Source organism: Tachysurus fulvidraco, chromosome 26 (genome assembly GCF_022655615.1).
Source record: "Tachysurus fulvidraco isolate hzauxx_2018 chromosome 26, HZAU_PFXX_2.0, whole genome shotgun sequence".
NCBI classification, from domain to species: Eukaryota; Metazoa; Chordata; class Actinopteri; order Siluriformes; family Bagridae; genus Tachysurus; species Tachysurus fulvidraco.
The window spans coordinates 4953686-4967374 of NC_062543.1; the positions used below are offsets into that span (position 1 = coordinate 4953686).

Sequence of the window (13689 nt, forward strand, 5' to 3'; positions counted from 1 at the left end):
TGTTTATATACCAGACATTGACATGAAACATTTCCTGAGTGGCTACGCTTATCCTAAACAGAAGCACATTACCTGAACTTTCATCAGTATAACTTACTGTAATTCTGGATCCACAGAGATCAAAACCTAAAGATCTGATAGTTTTCATTAGGATTGAAAGGTCTTGAAATGAATCAATGGATTAATGCTTTGGTCAGGGATACAGTCAACTTCTTATAATTACACAGCTCAAATACATCAATAACATCCATTGACACTCGTACGGTTATTCGTGTTTTTCTTTAGTTACGAAAGTTTAAAGGAATTTGTGAGGACATGGAAACACAAATCAAAGAAATCAGAAACCATTTAATATTATATAAAACTATGTACTAAATTATACTGAATAATCAGCGTAAACAATTTCCCCCCAAGTTACTGTGGAGGTTGGCTAAGAAAGATGGCATTCCCAAAACTATACTAGATCAGGTAGTAAATATGGTGAAATTTTATATGACTCGGTTTAAACCTACTATTTAGGACCTTTCCAAACCAACATGGTTTTAGCAACTCTAGCAACGATTTTTTGGAAAATCTTTCTTACTACTCATTTGGAAAACTGGAATATTGAATGTCAGTGCAAACGATTCCACATTTCTGAATTAATCATATTCCACTGAGGGGGAAAAAAATGAAATGGAACAATTATGCTTTCACTATTAATATCACTATTATAGACACATCTGGGTCTCTTTAATTCAAACTTGATGCAAAGGTTTTTAAAATTGAACAAGCTGTAGTGGTCTATAAAGGGAACATTATTAAGAGAATTAAAAGGATTTTTTTTTCCATATTCTCTGATGCCCTATTTCTATTATCTTTCTTTATTTACATTTTCATCCTGTCCCAAGCTCAAATACTTTACACACACCCATGGTCAGCGAGTGTGTATGGAATAATCAAATCTGGCAACAACAACAACAAAAAAAAGTGTTGCTCCCATTGGTGTGGTTGTGTGTACATAAATTTGCTTATGTCCTAGAAACCACTGTGTGTATGTGTGTGTGTGTGTATGTGTGTGTGTGTGTGTGTCTGTGTTTTACTGCAACGTCACAGTCCAATCGGCCCCTGCATTGATGCCAGGTTTGTGCAATGTTAACACTGATGCTTTCGAATCAAAATCAAACTCCACAGCAGACTCTGCACCATCTAGGGAAATCATGGATAATATTATACATAATATTAATGATTTTAAAAAGCTGATTGACTTTTTTGCAATTACATGTCATTTAGTCACTTTGTCTAATGGAATCCTATCACAGTATTAAAGGAGCTGAATCTCAGCCTCGCCTCCTGCCAACATAGCAAAATTTTAAACAGCTGTGGTACTTGGAAGCCCATCATATTATTATTAGATTATTATCTTTAAACCACAAACATAGCTATAAAATATTCACCATAAATTGGCATTACACAAAATGGTATTTTAGTTATCCTTGAATGTCACATATAAATCTAAATAGTCTTCTGCTAAATGCACCAGACTCTGAACAGTGGAAAATATGTGACCACATTCCCTAAAGCACATTTTTGACAGAGCTCTTGTTGTCAGGATCGTAATACAACGTAAAAAAGCAATAAGGATTCAACCAGAACACGAAAACACACTGACCTGCAGTCTTCAGTGAAACAGAAGACGTATGAGTGGCTCCAATTATAATCACCTTCTCTATCCATGCTGCTGTGGTGAACTTGGAGTCTGGAGCCAGATTACTGAGGAGCAAAAGAATAACTCATAACTCATGGATAAAACAAATAAACAAAAACTACACCAATTAGAACAATATGAAAATTGTGGAATTTTGTGGGACTGTTCACACTACAACAAAATAAACAGCACATAAGGAACAGAACCGGTTCAAACGGGATGGAACAGTTCAAACTACAACAACATGAAGAGCTCAGCTCATAAGGGACAAAATGGTTTAAAATGCAACAACATGAGCAGTCGATGAGGGAAAGAATGGTTTAAACTACAACAACATGAACAGCCTATAAGGAAAAGAACAGCTCAATTTACAAAAACATGAAATACCAATGAAGAATGAGAAAAGCTCAAATCAAAACACAAAACAGGAGGAGGAAAAGAATAACTCATAAGGTACAAAAATAAGGTACATTGTGAGTAGCCCAAAAATGATAAAACATGTCAAACTACAACAATGTGAACAGCCTATATGAGACAGAACAGTTCAAACAACAAGAAAGAACAGCCAATAAGTGAGCAAGGAGACCAAGAATAACTCATAATGAAACACTCTGAGCAGCCCAAAATGACAGATTATTAATTACAGATTTCAAACTACAACATGAACAACACATGAGGGACTGAAAAGCCCCTGAAGACATGGTAAAAGTACAATGTGAAAAAAAAACCCAGGAGGACTCGTCCATAATAGTTAAAACCACATCAAACCAACAGCCCATAAGCGACAAGATGTAATCTGACATCTGATAAATAAGTGACTGAATCCTATAAGACTACGAGGATCTGAGCGCTTTCCTCCGAAATATGTACGTAAAGAAAACGTGCAGTTTCTTTGTAGTCTCATAGGCTGGAGCCAAATAATTCAGGATCCGTGTTATATATGTTATGTTTTCAGAGAGAACAATATATTAGTGTGCTGACAAAGGAATGAAATGCACACCTGGAGCTAAGTACGTTATCAGAGAAGAGAAGTTGCCTGTGGATAAACTGCTTTTCTTTTTCAAAGTTGAAGGTATGGAAATCATCAATGTAGAGCTCTCCTTCAGCTGTGGCCTAGAAAAAAGGACAGGGGATTTTGAAAGACTTTTTTTTGTTCTGTTGCTGGTACAGTTTACGTCATTAATCTTTTATGATGTAGCACAAAACATCTGAAACAAAACTAGAGCATCCCGTTTTAGCGAGTATACAGTACCTGAGCACTCAATGCTACGTAAAGGGTGTAAGGGTCATTGTCCATGCAGGAGGAGGATCTTCTGATGCGGTCCTTCCTGCTGATGATGGATCCACCACGTTGGAACACTGGGATCTACAAAGAAATGACGACATTTTTGAAAGAGGCCAAGTTTACACAATACACACAATTGGCACTGTAGAGGTGTCTAAGCCCAAAGGCAATACTATGGGTTTAAACTGTGCAATAATAAAATAAAGATGGTAAATAAATCCAGAAAATATAAAATGCTATGTAAACTGACATTTTGTTTTATGTCAGCTGTTAATTTAGTCCTATTTAATCCTAGCATTTGCTTTATAAACAGGATTGTAACTAATCTAATAATTTTCTTCCACTTTAGTGTTGATCCAGCAAAAGAAAGTTGATTGGTTGACGGAAAAGATGGAAAAACTGTCGGTTTGTTGACTTATGCAGTAATGAGGTGTAGCTGTGTATTATGTTCTGGCAAAAAAAACAACAACAAAAAAAAAATACTGTAGTATTTAAATATCCAGTTATTCACTATTTACTACTATTTACTTACTGAGCTCATGGTGACCGGAATGTGGAGACTCTGAGCCCCTTCGTGTTTTTGTAATGTGTGAACATCGTACCAAACCTGTGAAATAATAAAGGAATACTATTAAAAAAAACAAAATAATTACATTTATTTGAATAATTAAATAAAATTGAATTAGTTTAATCTTTCCACACAATTCTCTAGAGAGAGATTATACCTAAATTATACCTGCTTCTGGGTGTAGAAGAGTACCTTCAAACAAATGTGTTGAACGCATGCTTATATTGTGAATAAGACAATCTTTGTGATTACATCAGCAGTTCTTATGTACAGATCTACACCATCCTGAGATTATCAACTGAAGCAAGGGTGAGACGATGAAAAAAAAAAGTTAATATTAATATGAAGCTAGACTGCACCTCTCCTTTCCCAGGCAAGTAGGCTGTGATGCTCTTTGCGCCCTCGTCAGTAACAGGGTGGACAAGCAGGTCTTTACCTGTTAAAGATGACAAGTGAAATCTTTATTAGAAATGACAGAAATTATTTTTCCTTAGTGGCAACCTGGTCCAGTTTGTTATTACTCACCAATTAAATACTCATTCTCGATGGCAAATGTGGCTGGATCTTCAGGATACTCAACCCACAGAGCCCTGGGTTTGAACAAAAGAATGCAGACAAAGATGGGGATAGAGAGAGAGATGCAATTTTAGATGTAGCCCATGCTGGTATGATCTATTTTAAAACATCTGGTTGGAAACACTCTTTTCCTAAACTGAAATAAATCTATATGTCACATAGAGTGACCCACCTCATAACCGGCTGTCCAGTGCGATATGCATTATAGAAGAGCTGGTACCAGTACGGCAGTAATCTATATCTCTGTTGTATCACTTCTCTGATCAGGGCAGTGTTTTCTGGCCCAAAAAGCCAGGGCTCACGCCGTGGGGTGTCCAAGTGGGCATGACTACGAAAAAATGGCTGGTATGCACCGGCCTGGTACCAACGCACCAACAACTCAGTGCTCGGATGCTTAAAGAAACCGCCGACATCAGCTAAAGAGAGCAATGAGAGTCGGTTATTTTATTTACATATTATGTAGAAATCATAACATATATAGACCAGACACTTATAAAACCATACAGAGAAATGTAATACTGTGTAATACGGTAATTATTATTAGTAAAATATGCATCATGCTAAACAGAGGTTGTGTTTTAATATCTTCTTATAAATATGAAGAACATTCTCCTTATTTCTAAAAACTGAAACATTTGGTGCCACTAATAAATATGGTGGCTGTAAATTATTTTTTATTATTAATCAGATATTCGTATCCATCTAGTTTTTACCTCCACAAAAAGAAATGCCCACAAGGCCCAGACTCAAACACATGGGTATGGACATCTTCAGATGTCCCCATTCAGCTGCATTGTCTCCTGTCCATATGGCCCCTGCAAAGAGTAATAAAGACAGAGAATAAGCAAATAAGTACAAAGAAAACTTGCAGAGAAGAACAGAAAAACACTTTCTAAAACTCACCATAGCGCTGGGATCCTGCAAAAAAGGCCCTGGAGAGAACAAATGGTCTCTCTGTACCACCAGAGCGCTGGATCAAGCCTTCAGCGGTTGCCATATGCTAAAGGTTAAAGAATAAAACCATAAACAGAAAGCTAAAGAAACTCTACCTTTATCCTAGCTAACATAAACTATATTAGCTTATAGTTGATATATAGTTTATTTATTTATGATTACAATTCAAATGTTCACCTAATGAAGAGCCGGCCACGTCATGTTCCACATTGCATATTTTATACTGGGTAGTCTAAACTGCAGCAGTACATACTACATAATGTATAATATTCATCATACTTGTATTAAATATGTGAGAATTGTTATGTAGTTGATTGCACAGTCAAGTATAGACCAGCTGTTGGTAAAATTTACCTCAGAATTACCTCAGACTACTTCACTTCCTTCATGTACAGAGTTTTTTCACAGCTATTTTGACCAGAGTGTGTTCACTTTTAAAAGTTTAATTAAAAAAACCTTTACATGAGGTGGATGAGAGATGTTTTAAAGCAATTAAAACCAGGTTTAATCTAAATTTGGAACAGGAGTTGCAGCGTCAATACAGTAACAGGGCAGTAAAGCTAGTTTCAGTTTCAAGCTAACTAGCACAGTTGGTTAAGAATGAAAAAAACTTCAGAGGAATAAAATTTTTATATTAAATGCCAATTTCTTAGGAATCAACCCAGTCACAACAATAGCTAATAAACAGCAGGCTAGGTAACTATTTAGTGGTTGCTAATATTTGTTAGCAGTGTCAGTAAATTAGCTGAGGTGATTATTTCAGTTAATGGGCAACATTTTAATGAAAATATCGTAGCTTATAAAGAATCATGGTGTTTATTGGTAGTTTCTGTGTTCAGTGTTTTTTTTTTGGTTTCTTTGGTTTTTAATTTTGAAAGTTCATTAGTTTTGTTAGTTATTTAAATATTTTAAAGTTTATTACATTTTGTTGAGATTTAATATGAGGTCAATAGATAATATGCTATTTTAAACAAAACCAATAATATGGTTGTACATTTGGTTATAATTTTCAGTTTTCTCTGCTTCCTCCTGATCACTCACCCTAAACGCTGAATTTGAATACTGATTATGACCAGATGTGTTAACATGTTTGCCCTTCTTACCACATACAACCCATAGAGGTTGTGCAAGTCTCTGTTCTCCCAGCTGCCAAACAGCGCGTCTTTGTGCATGGTCACCTCTGGCCCATTAAACACAGATGGTTCGTTCATATCGTTCCACGTATAAAGGTTCTCCATGGAACCCTATCCAGAGGAACAAAGAACAAACAGCTGTTCTAATCTGATATTTACATTTCAATGTGTTCCCATAATATGCATTATAATGAGTATTTTTTTAGGAAAGAATAAAAAGAGCGAATTTTACTCTTTGTAGGAGAGATAGAATAACAGCTTCCTACCTTGTACTGGTCGTAGGCAAACTGGCTGGCCCACCAGGCTCTCATCTCGGGGTTGGTGAAGTCGGGATATCCAGCATTTCCTTCAAAAGAAGAACAGAACTTGATTTGGTTCTCTATTTAAGTGAAGAGCTATTGATTTATAATAACAGGACTGTACATATAAAAGTGATCTAACCAACCTGGCCAGCACCAGCCTTCATAGTCTGCTCCATCTTTGCTCTTGACATAAAGGTTCTTGGAGCGAATTTCATTGTGAATCCTGTAGCCACTGTCCACTTTGATGTGAGGGTCTACTATGGTGACCATCTGAAGAAATATTAATATACCTTATTATATTTCATCCCACACTGTTTCTGAATTCTTCAATCTGGTTGGTCACAAAGCATTGAATAATTTTCTACACAATTCCACCTTGCCATCTCACCTTGCGCCTCTTTTCCATGAGCCCCTGTAGCATTTCTTTCGGTTGTGGGAAATTTTGAGGGTCCCAGGTGAAGTACCGTTTGCCATCAGTGTGCTCAATGTCCAACCAGATGAAGTCAAGGGGGATGTCGTGCTCATCAAATCCTTGATCCACAGCTTTTACATCTTCCTGATCGTTGTAGTTCCAACGACACTGATGGTATCCAAGAGTGGATAGAGGAGGGAAGGCCTGAGTGCCTAGAACAGCAGTGAAAGAAAGAGAGATTACTGTGTCTGTGTTTCTACTAATTAGCTGCATAAACAAAGACAAGAATATACACACCTGCTGTGTACATACTTGATAAAGTGTATTTTATCCCTAGGGGTATTTATTTGAATGTGTTATGTTTATTTAGTTACAGTATGTAGTGTTATGTAATGCAATGACTGTCTGTAGCTGTACTTGTTTACTGCTTCAAATATTCCAAAAATTCAAAAAAATTTAATCCCTCTCTCAAAGTTCTGTTTGACTGATTTATTTCCCAAAAAAGAAACAAACTACAAGCCAATAAAACCATAACAACTTATGGTAAATCCATTAAAACTCTGACCAGGCAGATACTAAAGATGAACGAAGGAATGCTTTAAATGCATCAACATCAATGCATATTTCATATACATACTAATAAACGTGTTTGTCCCATAAGCTTCAGATGTGGTCTGATTTGCTTATCTGCTGCAATGAAAACGCAATTCGACGGGTTCCTACTTAAAAGTTGCACATAAAAATAGACAAAAAATAAATGCAAACACCAAATCAAATATGTATTAAAGTATTAATACTGAGAAAATCAATCTAAAGTATGCCTTAGTAGAATAATTAGAATGATTTCTCAAAATAACACTTTTTTTTTTAGTTGGTTTTACATTTGTTTTTCGATGCACATTCAAGGTTGATTACTTGATAAGATTACTTGACTTAAGGTGTACACTCTCCTGAGAGTCTATTGGATGTACAGATTTATCTTCTTAACTCAACGAACGCAACTTCTCATTTACATACAATTTCCTCTCAGGCTTTGCATACGTCAGAGAATTATTCTTTGAATATCAGCCACAAAAAGTGCCATTCCCCTTGTACATGCAAATTAGTGCTTGTTAGTTTGGATCTTAATTAGGGGTGTGTAAAATTTTGTACTATACTGGTCTTAGTAGTGGTTTTCTCTGTGTACACACTATTTCTAAATATACCACATACCAATGGTTATAAAATGGCATAATGTTTTGCACCCTAAATGTGAAATTACAACATACAAGCGAAATACAATACATTTTTGGTGGGGGAAAAAAATCCAAAAGACAAAAATAAATAAATAAATCTTTATAACTGGGGATGTGGGTATATTTCCTGAATTTGGCTTTATTTCCATATACATAAATACACACATGGACATACGTATATGCGTATGCACTTGGGTTACACGCTCGTGTGTGTGTACCTGTTAATGAAGCGTATTGTGTGAAAACGTCACTCGGTGTTGGTCCGAGCATGATGAAAACATCGATGATGCCACTCTCCGAGATCCAGCGCACATCTGTCTGTGGGACTTCACCTGAACTCTGGACAAAATCCAGCTTCTCACCAAAGACTGTCTGCACCCATAAATACACGTCCAAACACACACAAACACTCAGTATTACATTTCACAGCGTAATAAAATTTCACACAAGTGTGAAGAAGCACAAAGCCCTTGTCTCTCACCACGGTGCTAGAGGAGATGTCCACCCAAGTCTCGGCTGCATTTAACCAGAAGACTCCCATGGTGCGCCGAGCATTGTGGGATATGAGAACAGGCACAGAGCCATAAAGGGCCATGGGGTTGTGCAGCTCGTACTGGAACACATCCAGGTTATAAAGCCTATACGGGTCACTCCCACTAAATGCACACAATGAACCAGAGCACATTTAACCAACAAGAACACGGATTCTTTTTTGTCTTTGCCTTGAAAGGAGTAAGACACAAGCAGAACACTTACTCTGTGTTTTTCAGTTTGAGAGTGTCCGCGTGCTCGGGAATACCGTAAACATGTTCCACGGCCGGAAAAGAGAAGTCTAGGCTAATGGAGGTTGGACCTGTATGAGCAGAGTATAAAGAGGCAGAGATTAATGACCATAAGAAGGTTGTATTTTACTTACATGATGAATAGTTAGTGTGAAATCTATTTTTTAAGATAATCAGTTAGTACATGTATGCAGTAATGCAGGGTTTATAGTGATCACCATTGGGCTTTGAGTCACTGTGGGTTTTAAATGTCTCTTCCCACATGCCAGGCTTCTCTTCCTCTTCTATCTTTTCACCCTGAAATAGATAAACAGATGGCAAACAGACAGATATTCAAAGAGAAAGACAGGCAGACAGACAGGTTTTTAAAAAGACAGGAAGACAGACAAAGAGACAGACATACAAATGATTAAAAAGTTAGGAAGATACAGCAATTGAGACACAGGCAGACAGACAGTTTGTTGGACAGATAGGCAGATATAGAGGTCGAAAGACAGCCATATAAATATTTTGTCAGTAAATAAATACATAGAAATGACAGACAGAGAGACAGACACCCAAGCAGCTACTCTACATAAAATGAAATGCAGTAAACGCATTTCAGATTTAGAGGGAAATATGAACCAAGATCTTAAACTTGAACCACTTCATACCAGTTTCATACCTTATCACCTGCATCCTCTGCATTCTCTGATCCACCAGCTCCCTCTGTGTCTTGTTTACTGAAACACACACACACACACATCGTCAATTAACATAATAAAACAAATCACAATCCATATATTTATTCGTAATACTCCATTCTTAAAAAAAAAGTATTGGTATTATATAAGTATACTTATTGGAATGTGTCATAAGATGTGATGCCTGTGTTGCACCCAAAAGTCTCCCTCTGTTCATGCTACATGCACAATGTCTCAAAGAAAAGTGACAGAATTACACAGCTGTTTTTTTTGGCAGAGGCTCGGGGCTAATTTCTGGATAAAACTTGTAATCAGAAATGAAGGAACAAATCTAATTTACCCCAAAACGACATTACAGATGTATTTTTAAATGATATAAAATACAGATGTCTTAGAAACTGAATTTTTTATTATAAAAAAAAGAAAGAAAAAGAAAAGACAAAACGCCACCCTTTTATATTCAGACCACATTTACACTCCGGATTAACATGCCATTGGTTGTCTCGATACCTCATTTATGTATCTAAACCTCTTTTTTTTTTCATGACCAACACGTTAATGCAAAGTATGAATTCACCGTCTGACAAATTCAACTGCAATAAAGTGACACACAGACATGCAGAGATCACACAACACCGCAGAAAGACATTACCTAGAGAACACGCTCTTGATCGAGTCCCACATGCTACCGAATGTGCTTGTTATTTTATGAGAAATGCTGGAGAGAGAGAGAGAGAGAGAGAGAGAGAGAGAGAGAGAGAGAGAGAGAGAGAGAGAGAGAGAGAGAGAGCAGGAAAGGAAAGGAAGTAAAGTAAAGCAGGGGGAAAAAATAAAGGAAAAGAAATGGAGAGATTTTATGAGACTTTATATTAAGGTAAACATTTCAGCATACTGTAGAAGTATTAGAGAGTGCTTTTGTAGGAAACCAATTTTTTTTTTGATTCACCGATGACATTTTACCCGAAAGAAAAATAACCTTAGACATTCACACATTCTTAAAACTACAAGATTCTAATATTTAAACGTTAATAGTGCTCGAGACCCAGACCTTTGTTTTAGAAGCGTTAAACTCTGTGTTCACTGACAGGTACTGACTGATGGAGAAGCTTTGATTAATTGAGCTGTGATTATTCAGAGAGATTAAAGGGTAACTCACGTGTCTTTACGCAGACGCAGGTGCTCGAAAGCCAGCAGGCCACGGGAATTGAGGGACAGCAGCACCTCAGGGCCGTCCACAATGTCGAGGCGGAATGGCTGGGCGCTGACGATCAGCCGCTGTTCGTCTGCACCCAGAGAGAGCACCACGCTGTTCTTGTCCTGAGATACCACCATCATGCTAAAACCACACAGAGGAGAAAGCACAAGTCCCCAAAAATATTCAGGAGATAAAGAAAAAAGTCTTGAAAATGCTGTTTTGATCGATCGATATGACCCGAGCGACTTAAAACCTTCATCCGCAGGTCACTTGACTCACGGTTTGGTAGGAGGATCAGTGACAAGGACATCCTGGACCTCATAACGAGGTCGGAGAGGCTTCAGTTCGTTGATTTTAACCCGTGTCATGTTGCCCTGCAGCCTGTACAGCTCCAAAAGCAGACGCACCTACACACACACAACCACACACCAGATTATTTGTCTGTTTATGTTCATCTTCTGCCTTAAATTGGTGAGGAAAATAACAGTTTATATAACTCATAGTATACACTAACTGGCCACTTTAATAGGAACCTCTGTAATCACTAAACAACGTCCAATCATGGGGCAATGCATACAATCATCTAGATCTAGAGCTTAAGTTCATATTAAAATCAAACATCGGACTGACAAAATGTGTGCTCTCAGTGACTTTTACTGTGACATGGTGGTGGGTGTCATATGGGCAGGTTGGAGAATTTCATAAACAGCTTATATCCTGGAAGTTTGCAGGAAAAAAAATGATGATAGAGGTCGCAGGAGAATAGCCAGAGTGGGACAACGAAACAGCAAGAGTACAAAAATGTATATAATCGCTCTTTACTATGGAAGTGAAAGGAAAGGCTACAGAAGGCACAGGCTCATCGAAACTGGACAGGAAAAAGGTCAGACAACCTTGACCTTGTAAATGGCTGCTTGTTTCCAAAAAAAAGTGAAGGTGAGTGTATATAACAGATGTAAGAGTGAACATGTGTAGTGTTCTGACCTTGTTGTTATCATTAATGAGCTGCAGTGTAATCCTGGAGTCGCTGAGCTCTAAAGTATCTAGCAGAGCTCTGTATGGAGACTGACCTGGCTTCAGCTCCCTCTGACGCCTACACACACACACACACACACGTATAAACAGGACAAATACAGAACTAATCAGTTACTGTGTGAACATGAAATGGATTAAAGTCAGTTTTTTTGACCTGGTTTATTTTTCATGCTGAAATTTCTTTTCATACTCACTTGCAGAAGGCGCTCTGCTCACATGTTTTGAAGTTACCACGATCCACGGCTTCGACACTGAACCACAGCACCAGCAGAACCATTAGCACTCGTCCCATCCTGTATGATATAATAATGTATGATATAATAATTACAATCATGAATGTCAGAGATATCAGAATATCTTGTTGTATTTTTTGTTTGATGCATAATGAACAAAGACGTTACTGTTGTTTACTGTAGTAAATTCAAAACAAAACTACCCTAATGATTTACATCTACTAGAAAGAGTAAGATATGATGTATCTGAACAATTCAGCTATGGTTAGGAAGGCACATCAACGCCTGTACTTATTGAGGAGTCTTATGACAGCTCGTCTGTCCCCAGGGATTTTATAGTTTCTATTCTATACAATTATACATACAATGTACATATTACATATTGTATTTTTTTAATCTCCTCATTCTTTAGACATATTGTGCCTTACATACATTTGCACTATTTTATTTATATATATATCTATTTATACACCTTACAGTCCATTCTGCACATGCTGTACATTCCACACACTCATATTACATACTGTACATATGTTTACATATACATATACATATATATATAGTATATACACACACATATATATTACATGCTATACATAAGTATATATATATATATATATATATATATGACTTATTTATTTATTACATATACTTTTTTTTTTTTACATTTTATATACATTTACATATATAACTATACATATTACACACTGTACTCTACTACATATTTATCTGTCTATTTGCACAAGTGCTACTCTTTGCACTTCTGGTAGATGCCAAACTCCATTTCGTCACTGTGTACCTGTACTATGCAATGACTCTATCTATCTATCTATCTATCTATCTATCTATCTATCTATCTATCTATCTATGCTGCATGAAGAAATTTCATGAATGTAATATGCTGAGATGTAACTTATTTGATAAGCGTCTTGATATATAAAACCAAATCACATTTTCTGGTGTTTATGATATAAATTGTATATGATGAAGATGATGAAAATGACCCTAAACTGTCACAGGTACTATAAAAGATTGTAAACACCATCATTAGTCTTGGTATAACTGCATTAATAAATCACATGGCTAAGTGTTTATATGTCCAGTAACGAAAGAAGCGATTCTATCACCTAGTTTACTTGCATGTTTGTTTTCTTCCTTTTAGAAATACAAAGGAAATGACGTCTATATCAAACAGACCACAACACAAAGCATTAGCTCGCTTGAGTATCTAGTGTTATTATGAAGTTGTTAAACTCAAAAACCAGAAACGAGAGATTTATATCATGACGGGAAATGCATGTGATAGAAATAAAACCGCGTTAAACGATTACACTTTTTGAAAGAAAATACATATAATCCTATTAAAACGCTGACAATGACAGTGACAGTACCTGTCAATGGAAGGCGCCATATTTGCTGCGATGAACTTTGCCCCCGGATTAGTCACGTGCAAGCGATTTTTGTTTTCTAACCAGAATTAGATTATATACCTGCCTGGGGAGTGGGTTATTAGTTATATTGTGTTTTTAATAGACATTTAAAGTCTTGATATGTTTTAAATAAAACGTATATAGAGTGTATCACGCTGAATTAAACAAATATATATATA

At 36.6% G+C, this 13689-nt stretch overlaps 1 protein-coding gene across 3 annotated transcripts; it reads right to left on the minus strand.

Annotated features, from left to right (window-relative positions):
* Positions 1-409: 409 nt before the first annotated feature.
* On the minus strand, positions 410-13637 carry ganaba (glucosidase II alpha subunit a). 3 transcript variants are annotated; one of them, XM_027132897.2, is made up of 25 exons: positions 13472-13637; positions 12042-12140; positions 11797-11905; positions 11092-11219; positions 10774-10953; positions 10270-10335; positions 9599-9656; positions 9153-9231; positions 8909-9005; positions 8634-8808; positions 8371-8524; positions 6894-7129; positions 6649-6775; positions 6470-6549; positions 6174-6314; positions 5020-5116; positions 4830-4931; positions 4289-4532; positions 4066-4130; positions 3900-3976; positions 3505-3579; positions 2940-3053; positions 2688-2800; positions 1652-1752; positions 410-1188 (listed from the first exon to the last, which is right to left on the minus strand). In XM_027132897.2, the coding sequence occupies exons 1-25, from the start codon at positions 13489-13491 to the stop codon at positions 1079-1081; spliced, it is 2847 nt and encodes a 948-aa protein (XP_026988698.1). In that variant the 5' UTR covers positions 13492-13637; the 3' UTR covers positions 410-1078. The 3 variants fall into 3 exon arrangements, with proteins under 3 accessions (XP_026988698.1, XP_026988699.1, XP_026988700.1); XM_027132898.2 differs by lacking the exon at positions 13472-13637 and adding an exon at positions 13208-13229; XM_027132899.2 differs by lacking the exon at positions 10270-10335 and having other exon boundaries at positions 13472-13636.
* Between the last annotated feature and the right edge of the window lie 52 nt (positions 13638-13689).

What these genes read in the sequence shown, in the direction of transcription:
- ganaba (XM_027132897.2), bottom strand. Translation starts at nt 13,491, where the DNA reads ATGGCGCCTTCCATTGACAG. An exon ending in TCATTAATGATAACAACAAG is followed by an intron (nt 11,220 to 11,796) that starts GTCAGAACACTA and finishes GTGTGTGTGTAG; the next exon opens with GTGCGTCTGCTTTTGGAGCT. An exon ending in ACTGATCCTCCTACCAAACC is followed by an intron (nt 10,954 to 11,091) that starts GTGAGTCAAGTG and finishes GTGTGGTTTTAG; the next exon opens with CATGATGGTGGTATCTCAGG.